We start from the raw sequence: 22,364 nt of genomic DNA on the forward strand, positions 1-22,364 counted from the left end.
AACATATCAAGCATACATACATCAGAGATATCTGTATGTTCAATATTTTTCAGCGTGCTCTTCAAGCTCATTACTTTAATATATCATACATCTTTCAGCATGCCCTTCAGGTGCATGACTTTAATATACAAGGCATATATATCAGAGATATCAGGATGTTTCATATTTTTGGTGCGCCCTTCGGGCGCCATACTTTAATAAATCAGAGATATCTTGATGTTTGCTAAGTGAAAGTGTACCATTATGAAATCTGCATTTCATATGAAAAGGATGACAAATTCCTGATACTTTTCTGTTCTCTCTGTGAGAATTCAGTATGAGAAAGCAACATGCACAAATATTTCACAATATATATTTGATACAGTGACTTATTTTAGAGATAGAAAAATGACAAGATATCTTTCCTTCTCATTGATGCAATTATTTTCCTTTGTTTCATAGGTTTCTGTAGAAAGATGCTTTTTTATGAACAAAATAACAGTTAAAAAAGGCAGTTTTTGTCATTATTAGCTGTGCTTGTATGGTTTCAATGTTACACAAGAAAAGGTCCTCTCAGACACTGTACACATCAGATTTGGCTAAAAAGCTCTCTATGGCTCCTCAGTAGATTTAATTGGATGGTTGGCAAGTCTTAACACCCATCAAAGTTTTTGATTCACTGCTTTTTCCTCTTTGATATTAATGATTGACATCCATTTCTGTACAACATTCAGGACATCTGGTTAAGCAGAGAAAGTGTGAAATACATTCACAGCTCATTCAAAATACAGCTCATTCAAAAGTACTGTATTTAAACTTTAAGATTGACACTTTGAAATTCCTATCTTACAACTGACATGTCAACAATTTCACTAAAACATAGAATGACTATTTAAAATATAAATATATGTAAAATGTAAAAATATAATATATATATATATATATATATATATATATATATATATATATATATATATATATATATATATATAATTATGTCCATCTTTTGTTTTACCTTTGTCGCGCCGGGGGGGGGGGGTCACCCTGTTTTAGAAATTTGGAATAGGGGGGGTCACCCTGTTTTCAAAATTTGGAATAGGGGGGGTCAGCCACTTTTGACGTCGGCAAAAAATAATCCACCGGGCCCCCCCCCAGCCGAAGAAACTGACCAGTCCCTAATTTCGGGATGCACTGCCAGCTGTTTGACGCTCGACGGCACACGTACGATCAGCAGTTTCGCGACCCCTTTCCCCGCATGGAACTGCACAAACATAAAACAGTTTCTAAATACCCGTTTGTGGCTTTTTGAGCCCGATCTTTTATTTGTTAAATAGTGTGATTGGCTGATGGACGCGCCTATGGTGTTGTCTTTGTTACGAGCAGTGTAATTGGTTTGATTAGTATGAAGGTCATCTTTTAGGTCATGATTTTTAGCGATGACGTCAAAAAGAAATGTGGCGTCGACCACTGGCATCTTGCCGATGGAAATATTTTTCCCGAAGAAAACCCGTTCAAAAGGTATACTTAATTCCAAACTTCAATTTCGCTGAATTTGTTAGAAAAAAGCGCCGAAAAGATGTGATTTTGATCGACGATTCGAAGTTCATGAGACTGCAGCTAGTTTTCCGCCGCCGCGCTGGCTGCAAACGTCACGGTCACTACGAGTATGATCTTCTTAACAAGTCAAGTTATTCTCAGAGCAATACCGACATTTTCTAGATTTAAAACAAAATGAGCTAGAACTGATTTTTTTAGAAGCAACTGTTTATTTGAATGGGTATTTTTTTCATTGATTATTTTTACGTACTAGAATCCACGGTCACAGGCATGTGTGTTGCCGACCGTTGCCGACCGGCGCATCATCGTCACGCGTACGGCTCACGGCTCCACCGTGGAGCTGATCCCCTGGGTTCAATTTCACTGCGCCTCTCCATGTTGTCCGTGTTGGGTTGCCCGATAGTGTATTTCGATGGACCCTCTGAATCATTTTTTTCACGGACTCGTGGAGCAAATTTGAAAGAAAATAGAGTTGTTTCCTCCCGACGCCATGCTGCATATCTGCTTTGATCAAATTTGGGGACAGCGAGACGCGATGATCGTGCGCGGTTTGCATTTAATTTGTTGCAACATTTCTGTCAATCACTCACTTTGTGTCATAAGTTTCAGAAACTATCGCTCGCCTGAAAATTAGCAACGTAGTAAGTTCATAGGCGCAACTGACATGGTAACGTACCTCGGACTCGACGATGCCGATTTTTCAGACTACACTCAGAGAATCCGAAACTTTCCACACAAAATGAATGATTGACAGAAATGTTGCAACACTCACTCATCTCACTCATCTCACGCACTCATCTCGTCTGGTTGTCGCCTAAGCTCAGTCGCGGAGAGTGCTTTCGCAAACATTTTACTATTATCGTTTGCGTATAGAAAACTCATAACAATGAAAAAATGGGTAGAGACTCAATCCAATGCGTAATATTATTACGCATTGATCGACTCTACGCATTTTTTCATTGTTATGAGTTTTCTATATACGCATTTTTTTTTTCGTAAATGCGAACACTGTAACAGTGAATTATCTTACCGATGTTTTTCTTAACAAAAGCGAATTGTTTTGATGAGAATAGAATGGGTTTGATGGTTTGGGGGAAACTACTATGTGATAATGAAGAATTTGAAATGAGCAATGAAATGAGCAGACAGCGGGTGATTTAAGATTAAATGTTACATCTTCACTGCAAATAAGTACAAACAAAACAAAAATCATGTTTGTTTGTTTTTTTGTATGTGAGCCACGTCTAAGACACACAACAAAAGTACTGTTTCAGTCTCGGCTAAATGTCACCTCAGATGCCACCAGAGAACACCATTTCCACTCCAAAATTTCATTTTTCGCCTTGCGAGAGGGGGGACACCCCCCTCTCGCGCTCTTCCCCCCTCGTTCGCTACGCTCACTCGCCGCTCGGTCGCTTCGCTCCCTCGCAGTCCACCCGTCTACTTTCTTAATTTACCCGGCTACTTTTAAATATAAGGACAACACTGCAAGTACAGGTGAGACAAGTTTAATTTGTTCATTTCATCGACAGTCATCACAAATGTCATTAAGGAAGTGCGCACCACGAAATCCAAACACAACCTTTTGCTCAAACTTTCAATAAGAAAACTTCAAGACGATTCCTTTTCACAGTCAAGAATAAAATCAGATGTCATCGTCAAAGTTTGGTACCAGAGAAACAGATTACCCAATATTTACTGAAGCTTGAAATCGTAAATAGCCGCTGAATGATCCAGTAATTGTGAGGGACTAGTCAGTCCACCCCCCCCCCCCCCCCCTGTGAGACAAAGGTTAAACAAAAGGCGGAATATAAATGCATTAATTCAGGAAGAGAGAGAGAGAGAGAGAGAGAGAGAGAGAGAGAGAGAGAGAGAGAGAGGAAATTTTGGTATATGTTTTAAGCCTTCAGTCATTCTGTGTTTTAATGAAATTGTTGTCATGTCAGTTGTAAGATGGGAACTTAAAAGTGTCAATTCTAAAGTTTGAATACAGTATTTTGAATGAGCTGTGAATGTATTCCACACTTTTTAGCATAACCAGATGTCCAGAACTGTTGTAAGAAAAAACGTGATAGTGAAATATTGGCACATGTTGCTTTCTAATACTGGATTCTCATAGAGAAAACAGAAAAGTATCAGGAACTTGTCATGCTTTTCATATGAACTGCAGATTTCATAATGATTAGTACACCTTGCAAAACAGACTTTCAATGTACAGACATCAAGATATTTCTGATATAATCTCTGATGTATTAAATACTGCGCCCGTAGGGCGCGCCAAAAATATTATATATGATATATTAAAGTTTCGTGCTTGGAGGGGGCTCTGAAAAATATGTCTTATTATTATTAAAGTTACGCACCCAAAAGGGCGCGTCGAAACATGCAACTTAATGATGAAATTTGTGGCTGGCACGATGTAATTTAGGCAAATATGAACCCATGTCGAAATTGAAAACACACTGATCCCTATATTGGGAATTTCAAAAACATGGTGACCCCCCCTATCACCAAAGTCAAAAACAGGGTGACCCCCTATCACCAAAGTAAAAAAACAGGGTGATCCCTATCACCAAAGTCAAACACAGACTGACCCCCCTATAAATCCACCAACCCCAACCCCCCTAGGCCGAAGAAACTGACCAGACCGTAAGACAACTTTCCATTCCCTGCAAGGATTCTCCCCACTCCGCTCCAAAACATCTCCTGACTTCCCTCTTCTTTCTACAAAAGTTCTCACCGTGATTTGCCTCATACTATTCCTCTGCCCGTCGGCAAACTCCCGAAAACAACCGAATCACATTCTCAGTTTACCGAACAGTAGACTGAAATTTCCGGGCCCGCAAATAGCAGTGCGGAGATAAATTAAACACAGCGCGGAGAATTGTCGTTTTCGTCCACGGTACAAATAAGCAAATACGAGGGTTCATCCCCCACCCCGAAAACTCACCAGCGTACACGCGTGCTCCGGCCGTATTGCGCAAAAATTGCCAGCATGCCTGTCCCTAGGCCCTGCCAGTGCAGATAAAAACTATTACTCACGGGCTTATAGGTAAAAGAAGCTTTATTGGTGCCCCTGATCTGAAGACTCTATCTCTTGAAAGGTGAACCTCATCACATGACAAAAATCTGTGAGAGATCATGGACTATGACCAATACAGGACATAGTCTAAAACAGCATAATATGTGGAAAACTAAGAAAATGTGAAAGACGATTTTGTAATTGACATCCGTTTTTAACCACTTTTGGAAAATTCGCGAATTTAGTTTTGATTTTAATCTTCGGCAATTCTGTAGACCCAGCGTCGTAGCCGTAACTGTATAGTAATCCCTCGGACCAAGCCTTAGACTGCGTCGCTGTGTGCCTTCCTGCAGAGAGATTTATAGTGAAAGAATGTTTGTCTTGAAATCGCTAATATATATGTATATATATAAAACGAAGATACAAAAATGAAAACATTAGATATAGTACACTATGCGAACATGTATGAAGTCTATTCTTTGTTGTCATTCAACCATAATTCCAGACCCGAGAAAAGTAAGAGATAAAGAAATTGAAAATAACTTTGACAAAAAAATGCCTCACCTCCCGATGTCCTCGCCTTCCTCGACGGTCTGTATCAGCTTCTTGCCCCTTGTTTCTGGCAGCAACAGTACAAGGAATCCAGCAATGCTTATCATGGAAGCGAATATTACCTCAGGTAGTGGTTCCCATAATTTGCGTGCAAGCAGTACTTGCGGTGACAGAACAGCGCCGCACATGGCAACCATACTGCCAAAACTAACTCCCACCGTCCTGTCAAATGAGACCAAATGTTATCATTTACTTTCCACAACAATATATAAGGACGATTCCATGTCAAAACTACTTTGTTGACTGCGATACAAACTCAACGAACTCCTCACAATAAAACAGTTAGCGAGAATGCACTCTTTCTGTCCCACTTTATCCATGTAGTACATTTTACCGCATGTTGTGTTAAAAGTATTAATTCGTTGCACTTCAAATAGTTAGTACGGTCATTCAAAGATAACAATTCCATGATCTTCAGAGTCTTCATAAACCTGATAATACTGGGTCCAAGGATTTTCATTTCCACATGTGTTGTGCTTCCGTCGTTTTGTGCTTTGCCTCCCTGTACCATGTTGCAGTACACAACAAAATCCCGTTCAGAAATTTTCAAGGTTTACTCGAATATAGGCAGAATAATGATACTTCATTCACATAAAAGTTTCTATACCGCAAAGCAACCAACCTTACTTCCGTTGGATACAACTCAGCTACGTATATGTAAGCAAGGGAATAAATCGCTGTGATCGTACATTTACCAACCATATTCAGTACGGTATTGACCCACAGGATGTCGCCACCTACATGTGAACCATAAAGATGATATATACATCAGATTTAAAATCCATGGACAATACTAGTTTTTAGCTCCTTTAAGTTCGAAAAATTACATTTTTCAGTTTGGTTATACGGGTGGGCAAGGAGATCGACGGCTGATTGGTTTTAATGTTGAGATTTGGAGATAAACCCAGAACGCTTACACAACATGCGAAAGGATTACTCAGCCCCTATTGAGTAATCCTTTTGCATGTTGTGTGGCCCCAATTATAAGTGTATATTGTTTTCTGTCAGCAAAAACTGCATCTGCATTATTTGAATAGCATCAGGGTTTTCATAGGATCAACACTTTATGACGTGTTTTATAACTTGTCTTTAGATTTGAGATCCTGAACGCATTTCGAAAATTCAGTGCTACACTAAATGAAGACTTTGTTTCAGAAAGTTTGTACGTGGTTTACTTTGCCTGTTCCGCAAAACAAAACTATTACTGTCACTCTTATGATCACATGAATGCGTAAAATTCGACTAAAACAAGACAACAAGTACTAGATGTATCTTATTTATCCTTTCATACTGCTCTGCGATACTTCATTGACTACATAAATTTTATTTTTCTCCCGGGCAGAAGCAAGGAGTTGGCCTAGCACACTTGAGAAAAGAACACATGAACGTGTCGATATATACAGATACCCCACTGAAGGTGTACAAAGGCGCTGAAAAAAATGAGACGACAAAGGGGCAAGGGCGAATATGCAATGAAAGAATATATATATATATATATATATATATATATATATATATATATATTATATATATATATATATATATATATATATATATATATCCTCAACTCAGCTTCTTATTGAGGATTGCAGGATGCAGGAAAGTCAATTAATAGATTTCATTACTTTGTACTTGAAATAATTTGTTTATTTTATAACGCTCTGCTTAGATCGAGCACTGTAATTTCCCACGAGGACATCTGTATACTTCGATATATATATATATATATATATATATATATATATATATATATATATATATATATATATATATATAATATACGATTGGAACTAATTTGTAATCGGATCTTCATATTTTTCAAATTAAAATCTCAAAAGTGTTAGGTGCCGTATAGCTGAATGTTCCAATATTACAAAGTACTCATAAAACAAGAGTATAACTTCAAAAGAAAAGCAGATGAGCTTACATTTGTAGATGTAACCGACATTACAGCGTCCAATTATCAAAAATTAGTTCCAATCGTATATATATATATATATATAATATATATATATATATATACACGTTTCACAATCACAACAACTGTATTTTTGCAATCTACGGTTGTAAATTATAAAAAATTGTTATCGTTGTAAGGTATAAAGACCTTGCGTTGTAAACACTTGTTGTGTAAATAACTCACGTAAACAATTGTGAGAATAAATATCTCAATAAATGAATGAATAAAATAAATAAATAAAGTTTCAAAAACACAACATTTATCAGGAATGCATTCTCTTTAGAGAGTGGAATGAATGTGAATAGGAGCTACAAAACAGCGAATGCAAGATATGCTAGTGTGTGTCTAGCCCCCGATGGGTGGTGACTGAGAATTAATAAAGATAAGGGACTTTAATTATTCGAGGATTGAGGATAAGATGAGAAAATGTACTAGTGATTTGAAATCCAAGCTTAAGAACTGTCGTAAAATGGTGGGTTTTTTATGTTTAGGTGGAAGCTGGTCAACTGTTTCAAAATTTTGTTCCGCAGCAGGAGAACGATGAAAACTGGCATAAGCGAATTGTTCGTTTTGGTCAAATTCATTGGGAACTGGCTATAAGTCAGGTGTAATACTGGTGACTGACGTATGAAAAATAATCTGAGAATTTGTTGGGGAGTCTGTCATACAGTAGATCATAAATGAAAATTCCTGACTGGAAATGAAATTGTTCAAAGATGTTCGATATATTTAGTCCTTTCTCCTCAGCGTTTGGGTACAAGACCATTTCATGCATCATGCGCCATTAGGCTCATCAGCTAACACACGTTCTTCGTTCAAAATAACACAGATAAACAAATTGATACTTACATTTTGGTACAACTATTATACAAATAAATACCATTCCACTCAACAGACTTGTTCCACAAAATGAAAATCTACGACCTAGTCTGGTGTCTATCAACAACATTATGACAATAGTGGCTGGGACTTCAACAGCGCCAGCTACGACAACATTGAGATAGTCGTTTCCAGCAAGTGACGTCGCACTCAGGACAAGACCGTAGTATGTCAGAGACGAGCTAAACCTGACAAAAATAAAAGTGATCATGATGGGAGTATTACAAACTTGCGCACGGTCATATGATTAACGTTGAGCTCAAGTCTTGTGGATGGTATCTTGTCCACACACCAAACTGATGAATTAATTAACTAAAACAAGTTACACAAGCGGCAAATATTCTGTGTAGCATCGCATTTAGAAACTGTCGAGAGCATTTATTCTCTAGTTTGAAACTTATGCAGTGATCAGTTTACATTCATGCAAAATGAAAGTGGTTATAAGTAGGTTGAGTTTTGTTAATCATTTTTAAATGTCTCGTTGATATCAGAGTTAGCACTGATTCGACTTAGTTAAAGGGAGGCGGTCGTCGGAACTGTGCATGCTCAAAGGTTGCCAGGGACCCCGACGACCGATGTAAATACTGTATTTAGGGTACGTTTGCGATTGATGAAAGTTGAAACGTGTTTGTTCACAATAATATTGAATTTAAATGTTGCAGTTATGTTGACGTGATGCATCTAGATATCATGCATGAAATATATTGTTTATAAGTCTAACACGCGCAGTTCCGACGACCGCCTCCCTTTAAGTATGCCTGAATGCAAATGCGCATATACTTCATAGGATATCCAGATTTTTTTGCTCTGTTATAGCTGCCGAAAGTTTGTGACGAGATTTTTGTTAATAAATGCAAATTTTGAAAATATTTCACTGAGCGGGAAAATCTGTGAATCTTAAAAACACAAAATAATCCCAGAGACAAAGTATTTTTGCCAGGTATATAACTTTCAAGTAGAAAGTTAATCACGAGATTGTAAAAGGAGACGTTAAAACATACCACAAGAAAGAACTGATTATGGTTTTCTTTCGGATATTTGGATATCTAAACAAATCAAAGGTTCCGGACGTGGACTTCTGTTTTGTTGTCTGTGTTTTTAGAAGAAAACGTTAGGTCACAAACATTGGATTTTTTGAATCGATCATCATCGCCTTAATGACGTCACAAAGATTCCAGTTCATTGTACATCAATGTTTTTTGGATTTTTTGGATCAATGTTGTTTGGATTCGCACATATATCTATGATTCAGTGTCGCTGAGAAATTGACTGATGCTACATTTTGATTTCTCTTTTGTAGTTAGTGTATATAAGAAAAAATGATTCAGCTCTTTATGTTAACATGTTGTACACTGGTCATAAAATAAAGTAACAACGTACGCGAAAGTATAAGTATCATAATGAGGGTTATTGAGACTTAGCTGTGGGTCCATAGCTGTGGCGTTTTCGGACGGGATTTCTGCTTTTTTAAAGGCTGGTTTTGACTTTTAAGTTTTAAACCCGCAAGTCAAAACCAACCCGTAAAAGGCAAAAATCCCGTCCGAAAACACCACAGCTATGGACTCACAGCTAATTTAGACTACCTGAAACACAGTGCATTTTCGAGCGTCGCCAAAACAAACTGTACGTTCAATATTACAAAAATGCACTTGATCTATCTTTGTTTCTAGTCGGGTACGAAATAAAATTTATAGTTTTTGAAAAGTAGATTTACCAACCGTTTTTTTGACGTAATCATTTGCTTTGCCATTCAAAGCAGTGAACATATCGTCAGATACGGTCATCCCATTCACACGGGCCATTCTGCGCATGACTGTCTCCGCTTGGCGTGTTTTGCCAACAGCGAGGAGCCATCTCGCCGACTCGGATAAAAACCTAGGAAAAAAGCGACAGTCGTGAATCTAATCTTGAAACAATAAACTGGCAACGTTTCCTCTTAAATCCTAAAGATAGGTCATTTATGGATTTCCTAGATCCATTATAACAGTATAGTTATCTTTGCTTTGACATTCATTGACGTTTCGTTGTTTTATAACATATCAACTCCTTGACGTTTAATTGTTTTATTATACATCAACTCATTGCTCTTTCGATGTCATCACACGAGACAAACCAGCAACGAATATTACCATGAATAATCATAATATGTATAATTAATGCACTGGCCTTATTTGCATTCTGATTAAAAATTTGCTCGAATGCTTAACCAAAATACACAATATTCCCAAGCAAAGTGCATTTTCGTCGTGGCTGTCTGTAGCTGATGTGTGAGGTGAAACTTTTAATAGCTTACCAAGGATATAAGAAGAAGAGAGCCGACGGCAGAATCATGGCCAGCATGAGGTGTCGCCAGTGCCTGAAGAAGTATGCAAAGACGACCAACGCCATGTACCCAAGTGCAAATGATACAAAAAATATTCCGCTTACGAATCCTCGTTTGGAAGGACCAACCATTTCCGTCACTGTCAAGAGAGAATGTGATCATGCGTCAGAAAACACGGAGTTGTCCTTTTTCGATCTGCAGACAGTGTTCCAAGAAAAAGTTCAGGATGTTTTGTGCTGATCGGTGATGTTGAATGTTTCCGTTCGGTATGGTATGTGCAATTCGATGTCAGATACTTTATTATTGAGTATTCGTTGTAAACATTCGCAGACATAAAACAAAAAAGTGTAAGACAAATGACAACACATTGGTTTCATTGCTGATTCCTTCATCCTCGAAGGATGAGTGACGTGACATTGAAACGAAATTTTCACCTGCAGTTACATCGTTACAACATGCCCAATTTTGCTGGTCGATACCCTTACAATATATTTCATCATCGACTGTGTTTTTTTTAGTTTTCGATAACACATTTCATAATTGTAGATAGATAATGTTGCATTCAATTTTGCCACAACTTGAATGGCAGGGTAAGTCTGCAACTCTAATTTTTTGGATTACGTCTGTCAGCTTTTTGCATGTTTAGCAAGTCATCAATTCATCTCTGTTTGCCTACTTTAAAGTCACTGACGGGTACACAACCCGGGTACACGAACTATCTAACCTAGGCAGATAAATGAAAGCCTTATCAAATACAAGGAAAAAACCTGTCACTGCAATGCTTCAAAGACTGATAAACTTGTGGTCAGAGTCTGTACACTTTCTGATATGCAGATTAGAGTTATGAATAAAAGCGGCACATCCCTAATATGACGTAACTTTCCAGCTAGAACACACAGATGGGTGTCTGAAAACCAATAATATCTTGCCGAAAACGTCCCAAATATGTCTCTCTATACCAATGCTGGCATGGATATTTTATGAGCCACGAATTTTCACATTCCTCAGACAGCGCGTAAGCGTTTCGTGAAATCTACATATATTGATTTTTATGCTTCTTTAGTTAGAATATGTTTTCGATTATTTTGTTTCTTTTTACGCTTGATTTGATAAGAGTATGGCTGAAAGTTTGAGCAAAAGTTTTACTCTAATGACTTTCGCTTTCAAAACGCATACTAATACTTTAAGGTGGTATGCAACGCGAAAGCTTGAACATTTGCTCAATAAAATTTACTTAAGGAATCTTTCGACCATTCATTATCAAAATCAAGAATAAAAGTTGGGGTTACTGTGCAAATTTTGGTACGAGAGAAACAAATAACTCAAGATTTACCGATATTTAAAATTTAAAGTTGCCGCCATCCCTGTGTTAACTCTGTGAAGAAAAATACAATTTTCGAATTTCAAAAAAAAAAGCCGTTAAAAAATTTTCTAACACCAAGAGCTTTAAAATGAACCCCCGCAAGTGGTATATCAGAAAAGAATTGTGAAAGTTTGAGAGTCCGAATATCTGTCCCCGAGGCGTGTTTTCTTTAAACTTAATAGAAGTATATAGCCGTATATATCATCATCAGATTAAAAGTCATAATACTCACGTAGGATAAATGCTGTAAGATGCATCCCATGGTGTGCCATCGCTGCAGTATACCGAAATATTTTGAAGACTGCAAAGAACGGTACTGTGGCCTCTAATATAGCACTGATCAAAAGTTGAGCTACGCATATGGTGAACGTTTTCATACGACCAATTCTGAAATGGTGACCAATTATCAACTTTCAAGTTATAGTCATTTGATCAGAGTATGAAAATTATTTACGGATTATCTTTGTAATCCTACATAGTCAAAACTAAATTTAGTCAAATCTGTGTATAGAGATCACGAATAATGAACGAGAACAAAGTTTTGGTGACCTTCAACACAAGGTGTGACTTTGTAAAGAGGATGGCCTTTTATATAAGGCATATAGAAATGAACCTTTCAAAGGGTGAGTGTATCAATGATGAATTCGGGAACAGATACCATTGATGCTAAAATATCAAATCATAAAATTAATCGTGAAGATCGTAAAACACCAAAAATTTCTGAAACTATAGTGATTCAGGAGATAAAAATTGATCGACAAAAATAAACTCATCATATTCTTGCTTTCCCTCTGAGCATTTTTTGACATATGTCATCCAGAATCAGAGATGCTGACCATTGTACGCATGTTTTGCAGCGAATTGGAGCAATTAAATGCTGTCGATGACCATGAAAGCGAGATGGCTGTTCTGGAGAGGGCCTTTGATACGTAAAATGTTACCGGACTACTGGAGTGCCCGCTATGAAGAGAAAACTGGTCTGTAAGGGCGACCTCTAAGACAGCTTTGACTGTAATGTATGTAAATGTTTTGATTCCTTTGTTTCAGTCACTTTGTGTTTACTTAAAGTACGTCTCGTGATGTCTTAAAGAAAGAAGGAAATACCGGTATCGGTGATAATCGGACGATGTAAACGTCAGTCATAAAATCGGATAACTCAAGAATGCATGTTTCTTGTCCTTCCCATGGGCGTTTTAATAACAAATAGTTGCTAATTTGTACATACAGAAAAAAAACGTTTAGAATGAAAGTCGCTGTGTTTGATTGTTGGCCTGTTATACAAACATAATTCAACCGCTTTTCAATACTGTTGCTTTATTTAATCACAGTCCTATGGCCTTCGTGGGATCTACTCACTATACATCTTACGAATTGTAACACGTTATGTTATCCTGTTAGCCAGTGCACCACAAAGCGTATTGTAGCTGGTATTGTTAAGAAATACTTTATTTCTCCTCAGTGAGAAATAATTTTCATAAACACTTTGAACAGTCCTTATTCATGAGTGGAATTATATTACAAGTCATCTTTTCAGTTAACCTTAGACACAAAATTGTGTGAATTCCAGTGAAAGCTGATACATGATATTCTAGTAACAAATGTCACCCTTTTTAAAATGACGCCACCTAGAGTTCCCTCACGAGCTTGCACTTTTTGCAGACAATGAGGAACTCCTAGCTAACTGCTTTTTCACTGTAACTATGTCAGCCATTTTTGGAGAATTTTTAGTGATAAATTTGGAAGAGGGCTGGGTTTGCAGACTCCTCTGAATCCTAGACTGTTTTGCTCGGAAATTCACAGTCTCCGAAGATTGTTAACTTCTTATTTAAAGTTGTCTTGCTTATCTGTCAATCGCTCTATCTGTACGTGCGGATGGGTAGTCCCATAGTGTATCGCATAGATTTCATTATCCTATGTAGTATATATGTTCAAATTTATTCCGTCGATTTACCTGTCTGATAGCGGTCCAAAGATGATATTACCCGTCAGGCTGCCAGCTAGGTGAACTGATGTTGCCAGAGCGTTGAGATAGGATCTGTCACAGACCAGGTCAAACTGACAGAAAAGACAAACATGTATTGGGGTACATCTCTGTTTCGTCACATGATCTGCTCAAAGGGAGGGGATTTTTGGAACTGCGACTGTAAGACTTTCTTGCTCAACAACGATGTATTTTATGCACGATATCCAGATGCATCTCGTCAGATAGCTGCAACATTTTAATTTTACGATGTACGTTATGGCCGGCATGTTTTAAATCGCCAAAATGCAATGGATAAAGTTTTGGTCGTATGAGTCCCATTAAGCGCATTTCAGACGACCTGTGGGTAACAGATGTTGAGACAACATCGGGCCGAACATCGGTTTTGGGTAAATTACTCTGAAACACTAGATGTGAAGTTAAATGTACTCATGTGAAATGTCGCTCTTTATCCACATGATATTTCCTGTGATTGGTTTGTGCAATCATAGACCCTCGAGGGTCTATGGTCCCATTTTCATTGTTGGTACAACAACCATGATCAAATGCGTCTGGGTACCAGATTTCACTTCAATCTAATCTGCCGATCTGTGTTTAAACGCACAAATAACAGAAAGACAGAAACAAACAAGCACACTTCAACATGGACGTCAATACAACACTGACGTCAATACAACATCAATATGACACCAGCGCACTTGGCTTATGATGGGAGGCTAGGCTGGCTGGGTAGTCATCGTACGACGCACTTTGACCAGTGTATGTATTGTACCAGGGCCCCTCTATCACCAATGGATGTGTCTTACATAACCACACCACAATAGAGGTGAAGATAAACCATGTCGATAAGAAGGAGCAGAATTCAAAAAAATTAAAAATTATTTTTAAATTGCCATTTAGAAACAGCCGTTTAGAAATTATAACAAGCGAGGTTTTTATATCTGATATGTTCTTATAAGGTATTTGTGACATACAGGTGTATTGGAATATTGAAAGGGAGTGAAATCCACTTTGCAACTGCTCTCCTCGGCCGCTTTGAAAATTTCCACTCCCGTCCGCAAGCATGTCCTGTCATCATCAAGGAAATCTCTGTACCCCCTGCTACATCAACAAAATTTGGTTACAAAAACACAATATACCCACCTCCTGAATTACAGTTGACTTGTACTGAGATGTGTCGTACTCCCAGCCATGGTCACAATATTTTGTCATCGTTGAGTTATTGGAAGATTCATTGAAAGCCTGAAGAGCAGTGTTTTCATATCTTAAGCAGTTGCTAAATTTCCAACTTGCCTGACAACCATCGTTCAATGTTTCCCTAGGTATTGTAAGGTCTCTGACTGTGTTCACACAATTGCTGCTGATATTCAAAGATTCACAGGTCTCCAGCCAAAGCTCGGAGTCCGGCACTTTGCACCAGTGGTCTGTGTCAGCCTGGATGAAGACCGTTGAGATGAGATTCATTGCAACCACGATGTTCGCCAAGCAAAATAGAATACAACTCCGTTTCTGGAAGGCGCCAAACTCACCGACCGCGTTCTTCAAGACATCGTCGAAAGCTGTCATGTTGACTTCAGCCTGAAAAGAAAACCTGCCTGCTTGTATTTGTATCGATCAGATACCCCGATTCGTAAAGTAGTAAATGGTAAACCTGTGTGACTCTTAGATAAGGCTGATAGGGGCTTCTCTGAACAAACATCCCACGAGAAATGAACAGAGTATGCCTCAAGATATCAAACACTCGTGTCTTGATAAACTGACGTTGTAATCACGATGATGCAATTTGCTATGTCACCATTGTGTTGTGGTTGATTATCGTTACCTCTATAAACCTCGATAAACAAAATTATAAGGCTGTCCGACAGATAATACCAAATAAAAGAATTATGACTAATGACAAACATGGCCTAAAATGTTATATAGACTAATTTTCACATCATGTGAGCACATGTGAATAAAGTCATCCATAAAAGGGTAAGTAAATGTGATCGCCACCATAAGAGTGGTAATAGGGAGTATGATATCGATGCGTTTACAAGAAAAGTCATGTAAATCGTGGTGGGTCCTAAAACACACTTACACAAACTTCGACCTCATTTGAACAGTTTATTGGAGTCATATTGGGGCTTCCTTTTAAATTTTCGGAAGTACGATCTCAGACAGGCATTTTGACCAAAATAAAGGGGGAAAATCATCAAAAATAATTAAATATTGTAATTATTGTTATGCCTGGACTTAGTTTTCAAAGGCTACAAATCAAATGTTGTTTATTGAGGCTAGCCGATGTAAAGATAGCAACTAATGTCCTAACAAACCAAGTTTGAGGTCTTCAACTTTGCAATGAAATCTGTGCAATCTTGTCAGCATTCATTAAAAATTCTGTTCACAGATACATGGATGGACAGACAAGAATTTATACGAACATAACGTAACCAGGTTATACCTGTCAACGTCAACAATGAATCGGTCAAAGATCATATTTCACAGTATACATATCACCGAAGATAAATAAAAATGGTACAACGCAAACAACAAACATTGCACAACTGAATGTATGATAGGAAGCAATGTTTGAAACCATTGTCCTTTGCCATCCGTGCGGTTGTCAGTCGTTAGAGCATGTAGAAGGCGTGAGTAGAAGCGGTGGCGCCGTTACTCCAAAAAGTATCTGTTGATTTGTCACAAAATTTCACACGCAAATTTGTATGAATTATTTACAGATCTCGAAAACACAGACTGTAATTTGATTACAATGGGACTATTGATAATTTTTTTCATATCTAAGCGCCCATTCAAGTTATCCGCTTGTGTAATTACGTCATTATACCTGTAATCGATCTTGACCCAGCTGAGTGACATGTCATTACTTTGCAGGGCATCGTTTAAGAGATGAGTATGTATTTTGCAAATAAATACAGAATGCTACCCTTCCGTTCAATATTACAGTTTATTCCTTTGACATTTTGTCAACATAAACTACCTGCTCAAAATCAGAGACCGTTACCCAAACCTATAAGACATTGATAGTATTCAGTTCGACCAAAATAACTAATGTGTCATAAATATATAATGAAGTACACCACATCACATCACACCATACAAAATTACCCTCCTCACTGATTTTCACCAATATAATGGTCATCGTAACAAGAAGATATTGAACAACTCGATGGGAACATCACACTTACTTTGTAATGTAAAAATGTTTGCATCTCGTGTACAAAAAATGTCATTGCCATTGTCGTCAGATAAAGTTTTGTTTGCTGAGTGGCTCACACACACATTTCATTGAACTTGATAGGTCACTGCACACGTTCAGATCAAGATAATTCTGGGAAGGTACGGACAGTCTTGAAAACAGAAAAATAGTATTTCAAGCACACTACTTCGAAACATTAGTAACTGTACTACTTGAGTTAGTCCGTAAAATTCTGTATAATTCTTCAGGCATAAATTATGAAGATGGAATAAACATACTTGGTTGATTAATTTCTTTGCCTACTTTGGCTTTGCATCGGGCCTCTTAAGAAACAAGTGTTTCTACATAACAGTAGAAAACACGAAAGTCAATGAGCAAATGATGATATTTCAGTAATGACATATCCTCTGTTTTTAGTCGCAAAATACTATATCTCACAATGTTAATAAGCTGGTAACTGGCCATGGCATGCTTGTTGTGTAACGTTGTGTGAATGAAATTGTTTGACCAAGAATATGAAAGGCCAGGAAAAAAAGAGCGAAAATTTGACATAGGATATTTCTTCAGACAATGTTTATTTTTGTAAAAAATCACCGAAAAAAATCCCTGTATCTCTGGTTATAAGAAAGTTTTGTACGACTCAAAAGATGCTTTTTAAAATTTACAAAGTCCCAGGATTGGAATGTTTATTTTGAAATTTGCAAAGTCCATGAGTCCACTTCAAGTTTACATATTTTCAATTAAAGTTTGTTAAATTAAAGTTGCAATGTGCACGGTTTTGTCAGTGAGTCTCAGAGCACAATTTCTCTACAACCACCAGTTTAATTGCTTTCAAACTTGGGTACTCTTGTTCGTGAAGATGAATTCAAACGCTACGTTTAGTTAGATGGCAGTCGACCTCAGATACGAACTTTGCAGCTTTTTATCAAACTATCCACACACAAATTTCTTTTGATTAACAATTTGACCGACAACCTTTAAAGGGAAATAGTCGTCGATACTGCGCCTGTCCGAGGTTGTTGAAACAATGTATTTCGTGCACGATATTCAGTGGACTCTCTCACAGCCCCTTCGTTCGCTGAGCAGTTATGCACCCTCACGGTCTTTCTAACAAGCGACGCTTGCAGTGGTATCTTCGCCGGCTCGCTGAGCTGAGCTTTGCTCAGCTCAACTGCTGAGGGTGGTATTATGGTCTGAGGTGAAGCCAGCGAGGGGCTGTGCATGTTGTGAGATATCTAGGGGACTGGTCAGTTTCTTCGACCTGGGGGGGGGGCGGTGGATTCATGGGGGGGGGGGTCACCCTGTTTTTGACTTTGGTGATAGGGGGGGTCACCATGTTTTGAAATGCCAACAGGGGGGGGGGGGGGTCAGTGTGTTTTGAATTTCGACACAGGCTCATCATTGCCTAAAATGCATCATGTCAGCCACAAATTTCATCCAGTTGCATTTTTCGGCGCGCCCTTCGGGCGCGTAACTTTAATAATCAGACATATTTTTCAGCACGCCCAACTTTAAAATATCAGGCATACATATATCAGAGATATATGTATGTTCAATATTATTCAGCGTGCTCTTCGAGCGCATTACTTTAATATATCAGACATTTTTCAGCACACCCTTCCTGTGCATTACTTTAATATACAAGAAATATATATCAGAGATATCAGGATGTTTCATATTTTTCTCCGCGCCCTTCGGGCGCTATACTTTAATAAATCAGAGATATATGCCAGAGATATCTTGATGTTTGCTAAGTGAAAGTGTACTATTATGAAATCTGCATTTCATATGAAAAGCATGACAAATTCCTGATACTTTTCTGTTCTCTCTATGAGAATTCAGTATGAGAATTCAGTATGAGAAAGCAACATGCACAAATATCAATGTTACAAGAAAAGGTCATCTCAGACTCTGCACACATCAGATTTGGTTAAAATGCCTCTCTATGGTTCCTCAGGAGATTAATTGGATGGCTGGCAAGTCTTAACACCCATCAAAGTTTTTGATTTACTGCTTTTTCCTGTTTGATATTAATGATTGACATCCATTTCTGTACAACAGTCAGGACATCTGGTTAAGCATAGAAAGTGTGGAACACATTCACAGCTCATTCAAAATGCTGTATTTAAACTTTAAAATTGACACTTTGAAATTCCTATCTTACAACTGACATGCCAATAATTTCATTAAAACACAGATGACTTAAAATATAAATGTATGTAAAATATAATATATATATATATATATATATATATATATATATATATATATATATATATATATATATATATATATTACAGTATTATATTATTACATATTACAGTTGTCGCGTGCGGGGGGGGGTCACCCTGTTTTCAAAATTTGGAATAGGGGGGTCACCCTGTTTTCAAAATTTGGAATAGGGGGGGTCAGCCACTTTTTGACGTCGGCAAAAAATAATCCACCGCCCCCCCCCCCCGGCTGAAGAAACTGACCAGTCCCTAGGTGCACCTCATTATCATAGCTGCTACATTTAAATTATACTATATAGCTAGATTATGACAGACTTTCCTCAATCACCATCGTACCTTGGATACAGTATTTACATTGGTCATATGGGACCCATACGACCTTTGATAGCAGATCTGACGATTGTGTCCCTTAAAAGTTGGCTTTGAGGGTAATAGTTCCTAAGAGGGCTATGAAAACTGGTTTGCTTGTCTGTGTCGAAGCTCCACCTGTTTTTCAACGTCTCCTCCGTGTTTGTACGGCAATTCATTGTGCAAATACTTTGAACATACGTATAATCAGATAACTTTACGTGGAAAATTGCTTTTTTTTTCAAATTAAGAGTCTTGAGTTGTACACGCCATCGAAGAGCAGGTGAAACGTTAGACTTTGTTCAAGTATGTGATTTGTGAATGTTTGAGTTTGGGGTGAGTGCGATGATTTGTGTTCTGTTTTAATGGGGAAAACAGATAAGATCATGTCGACATATGCATTTATTATTCCCGACAAATTTAGCATTGTATTTTTGTCGGCAACAAGTCTTGTCTTACATATGATATTTCATCGTCACATTATATATAATATTGGTCTCATTAGAGTATTACGTCCTCATCAATGGTTAAGCAAATAACGTCCCCTCCCAGCCCATAATTAAATCCATAGCATATATAGAGTTTCTGATTTAAAAAAAATTAAGGCGATGAAGATTTTTCTTATATCAAGAGCTTTAAAATGAGCCGTCACAAGTGATAGGTCAAAAAGAAAAGTGAAAGTTGGCGTGTCCAATATCTGTCCCTGAGGCACTTTCTACCTTAATGGCATAGAGAGTTGTGTTTGAAGATAGTAAATGGAAGAACCAATATGCAAATGAGCAAACCAGGAGGTGTAAGATAGTAAATGGAAGAACTAATATGCAAATGAGCAAACCAGAAGGTGTAATACTACAACCTCAACTAATTAATAGCTCTACTCAATTACTGTTGGAGTGTTGTAACTTAAACGGTCTCTTAACATACACATACACAGAGTATGAGAAAAACTATTGGCACAATTGCATGTCACTCTGTGGTGAACAGTGTTCAATAGATGGAAAATCACACAGGACAGCGCAAATTGAAATCATTAGAAGGAGCAATGAGACACTTCAAAGTGAGCAAATGTATTGGGTTACCTATCTATCATTAACGCTGCTGAAATAACCATATAGAAGACGATCTCTTGAAACAAACTAGAACTTTACACTAATTTTGCGAACACCAATGATTACATTCTATTTTTTTTTTTTCATTTTTCAGGATCTTTACTTTGGTAGAAATGCTTGGATGAAGACAAGACTAATGGTGTTGTCAGGAAATTAATCACACAAATTTGGATTAAATGCTTGTATGAAAGGCTTGTATGAGTGACTTGTTGCAATGGAGAAGTATGCAGTAATAAAATGTTGCTTGTCCAAAAAGGGGGTTGTCTGTCATATTCTTCTGTCAAACCACAGTTCTCCTTGTTTGGTACCATGGATCCTCGCGTGTCTGGAGTTTTTGCTGACATCAAAGGTAAGTGACATTCATTAAAACATGCGCACGGTAAATGCAACTTGTTCAGTTGGCTGGTGTAAAAAGATAGGGCTAGACAATTCATGGATAAAAGGGTTGTTAGCAATTGTAAACAGATAGGGCTAGACCATTCTTAAATGTTAGGGGCGTTCGCAGTTGTAAACAGGGCTAGACCATTCTTAAATGTTAGGGGTGTTAGCAGTTGTGAACAGATAGGGCTAGACCATTCTTAAATGTTAGGGGCATATGCAATTGTAAACAGATAGGGTTAGACCATTCTTAAATGTTAGGGGTGTAAGCAATTGTAAACATAAGGCTAGACCATTCTTGAATGTTAGGGGTATCTAGTTGGCAAGTGTAAAAACATAGGGCTAGACCATTTGATATAAGGGGTGTCCAGTTAGCAGCTGTAAACATAGGGCTTGACCATTCTTAAATGTAAGGGGTGTTAGCAATTGTAAATGGATAGTGCTATACCATTAGATGCAAGGGGTGTCCAGTAAGCAGCTGTAAACAGATGCGGCTAGACCATTCTTAAATGTAAGGGGTGTCAGCAATTGTAAACCGGACTGTATCATTTGATTTAAGGGGTGTCCAGTGAGCAGGTGTTAACAGATAGGACTAGACCATTCTCAGATAAAAGGGGTGTTAGCCACTGTAAACGGATAGGGCTGTACCGTTTAATATAAGGGATGTCAAGTTAGCAGCTTTTAACAGATAGGGCTACACCATTCTTGAATGTAAGGGGTGTCCAGTTAGCAGGTGTAAACAGACAGGCTAGACCATTCTTAAATGTAAGGGGTGTCCACAGCAGCTGTAAACAGATAGGGCTAGACCATTCTTAAATGTAAGGGTGTCCAGTTAGCAGGTGTAAACAGACAGGGCTAGACCATTCTTTAATGTAAAGGGTGTAAGCAATCTTAAATGGATAGGGCTAGACCATTTGATATATGGGTTGTCCAGTTAGCAGGTGTAAACAGACAGGGCTAGACCATTCTTAAATGTAAGGGTTGTCCAGTTAGCAATCGCAAACAGATAGGGCTAGACCATTCTTAAATGTAAGGGGTGTCCAGTTAGCAGGTGTAAACAGACAGGGCTAGACCATTCTTTAATTTAAAGGATGTAAGCAATCTTAAATGGATAGGGCTAGACCATTTGATATATGGGTTGTCCAGTTAGCAGGTTGCAGGTGTAAACAGACAGGGCTAGACCATTCTTTAATGTAAGGGGTGTTAGCAATTGTAAATGGTTAGGGCTAGACCATTTGATATATTGGGTGTCCAGTTAGCAGGTGTAACCAGACAGGGCTAGACCATTCTTAAATGTAAGGGGTGTCCAGTTAGCAATTGCAAACAGATAGGGCTAGACCATTCTTAAATGTAAGGGGTGTCCAGTTAGCAATTGCAAACAGATAGGGCTAGACCATTCTTAAATGTAAGGGGTGTTAGCAAT

The 22,364-nt window shown here is 37.9% G+C and overlaps 1 protein-coding gene across 1 annotated transcript; it reads right to left on the reverse strand.

Annotated features, from left to right (window-relative positions):
- Positions 1-4,493: 4,493 nt before the first annotated feature.
- Positions 4,494-15,288, reverse strand: LOC139136787 (organic cation transporter protein-like). Its single transcript, XM_070704622.1, has 10 exons — positions 14,820-15,288; positions 13,647-13,750; positions 11,928-12,082; positions 10,303-10,471; positions 9,728-9,884; positions 9,011-9,099; positions 7,980-8,197; positions 5,793-5,907; positions 5,123-5,332; positions 4,494-4,905 (listed from the first exon to the last, which is right to left on the reverse strand). Exons 1-10 carry the CDS (start codon positions 15,240-15,242, stop codon positions 4,881-4,883), a joined length of 1,665 nt encoding a protein of 554 aa, XP_070560723.1. The 5' UTR covers positions 15,243-15,288; the 3' UTR covers positions 4,494-4,880.
- Positions 15,289-22,364: the final 7,076 nt, after the last annotated feature.

Source organism: Ptychodera flava, chromosome 7 (genome assembly GCF_041260155.1).
Source record: "Ptychodera flava strain L36383 chromosome 7, AS_Pfla_20210202, whole genome shotgun sequence".
Lineage (NCBI taxonomy): Eukaryota > Metazoa > Hemichordata > Enteropneusta > Ptychoderidae > Ptychodera > Ptychodera flava.

Bases quoted from the DNA above. Each gene is read 5' to 3' on its own strand.
- LOC139136787 (XM_070704622.1), bottom strand. From the start codon at position 15,242: ATGACAGCTTTCGACGATGTCTTGAAGAACGCGGTCGGTGAGTTTGGC. The intron at 8,198-9,010 runs GTATGTTTTAAC...TATTTTTGTCAG, and splicing joins ATAATCAGTTCTTTCTTGTG to GTTTAGCTCGTCTCTGACAT. The intron at 5,333-5,792 runs GTTGGTTGCTTT...CTCATTTGACAG, and splicing joins TTGTATCCAACGGAAGTAAG to GACGGTGGGAGTTAGTTTTG.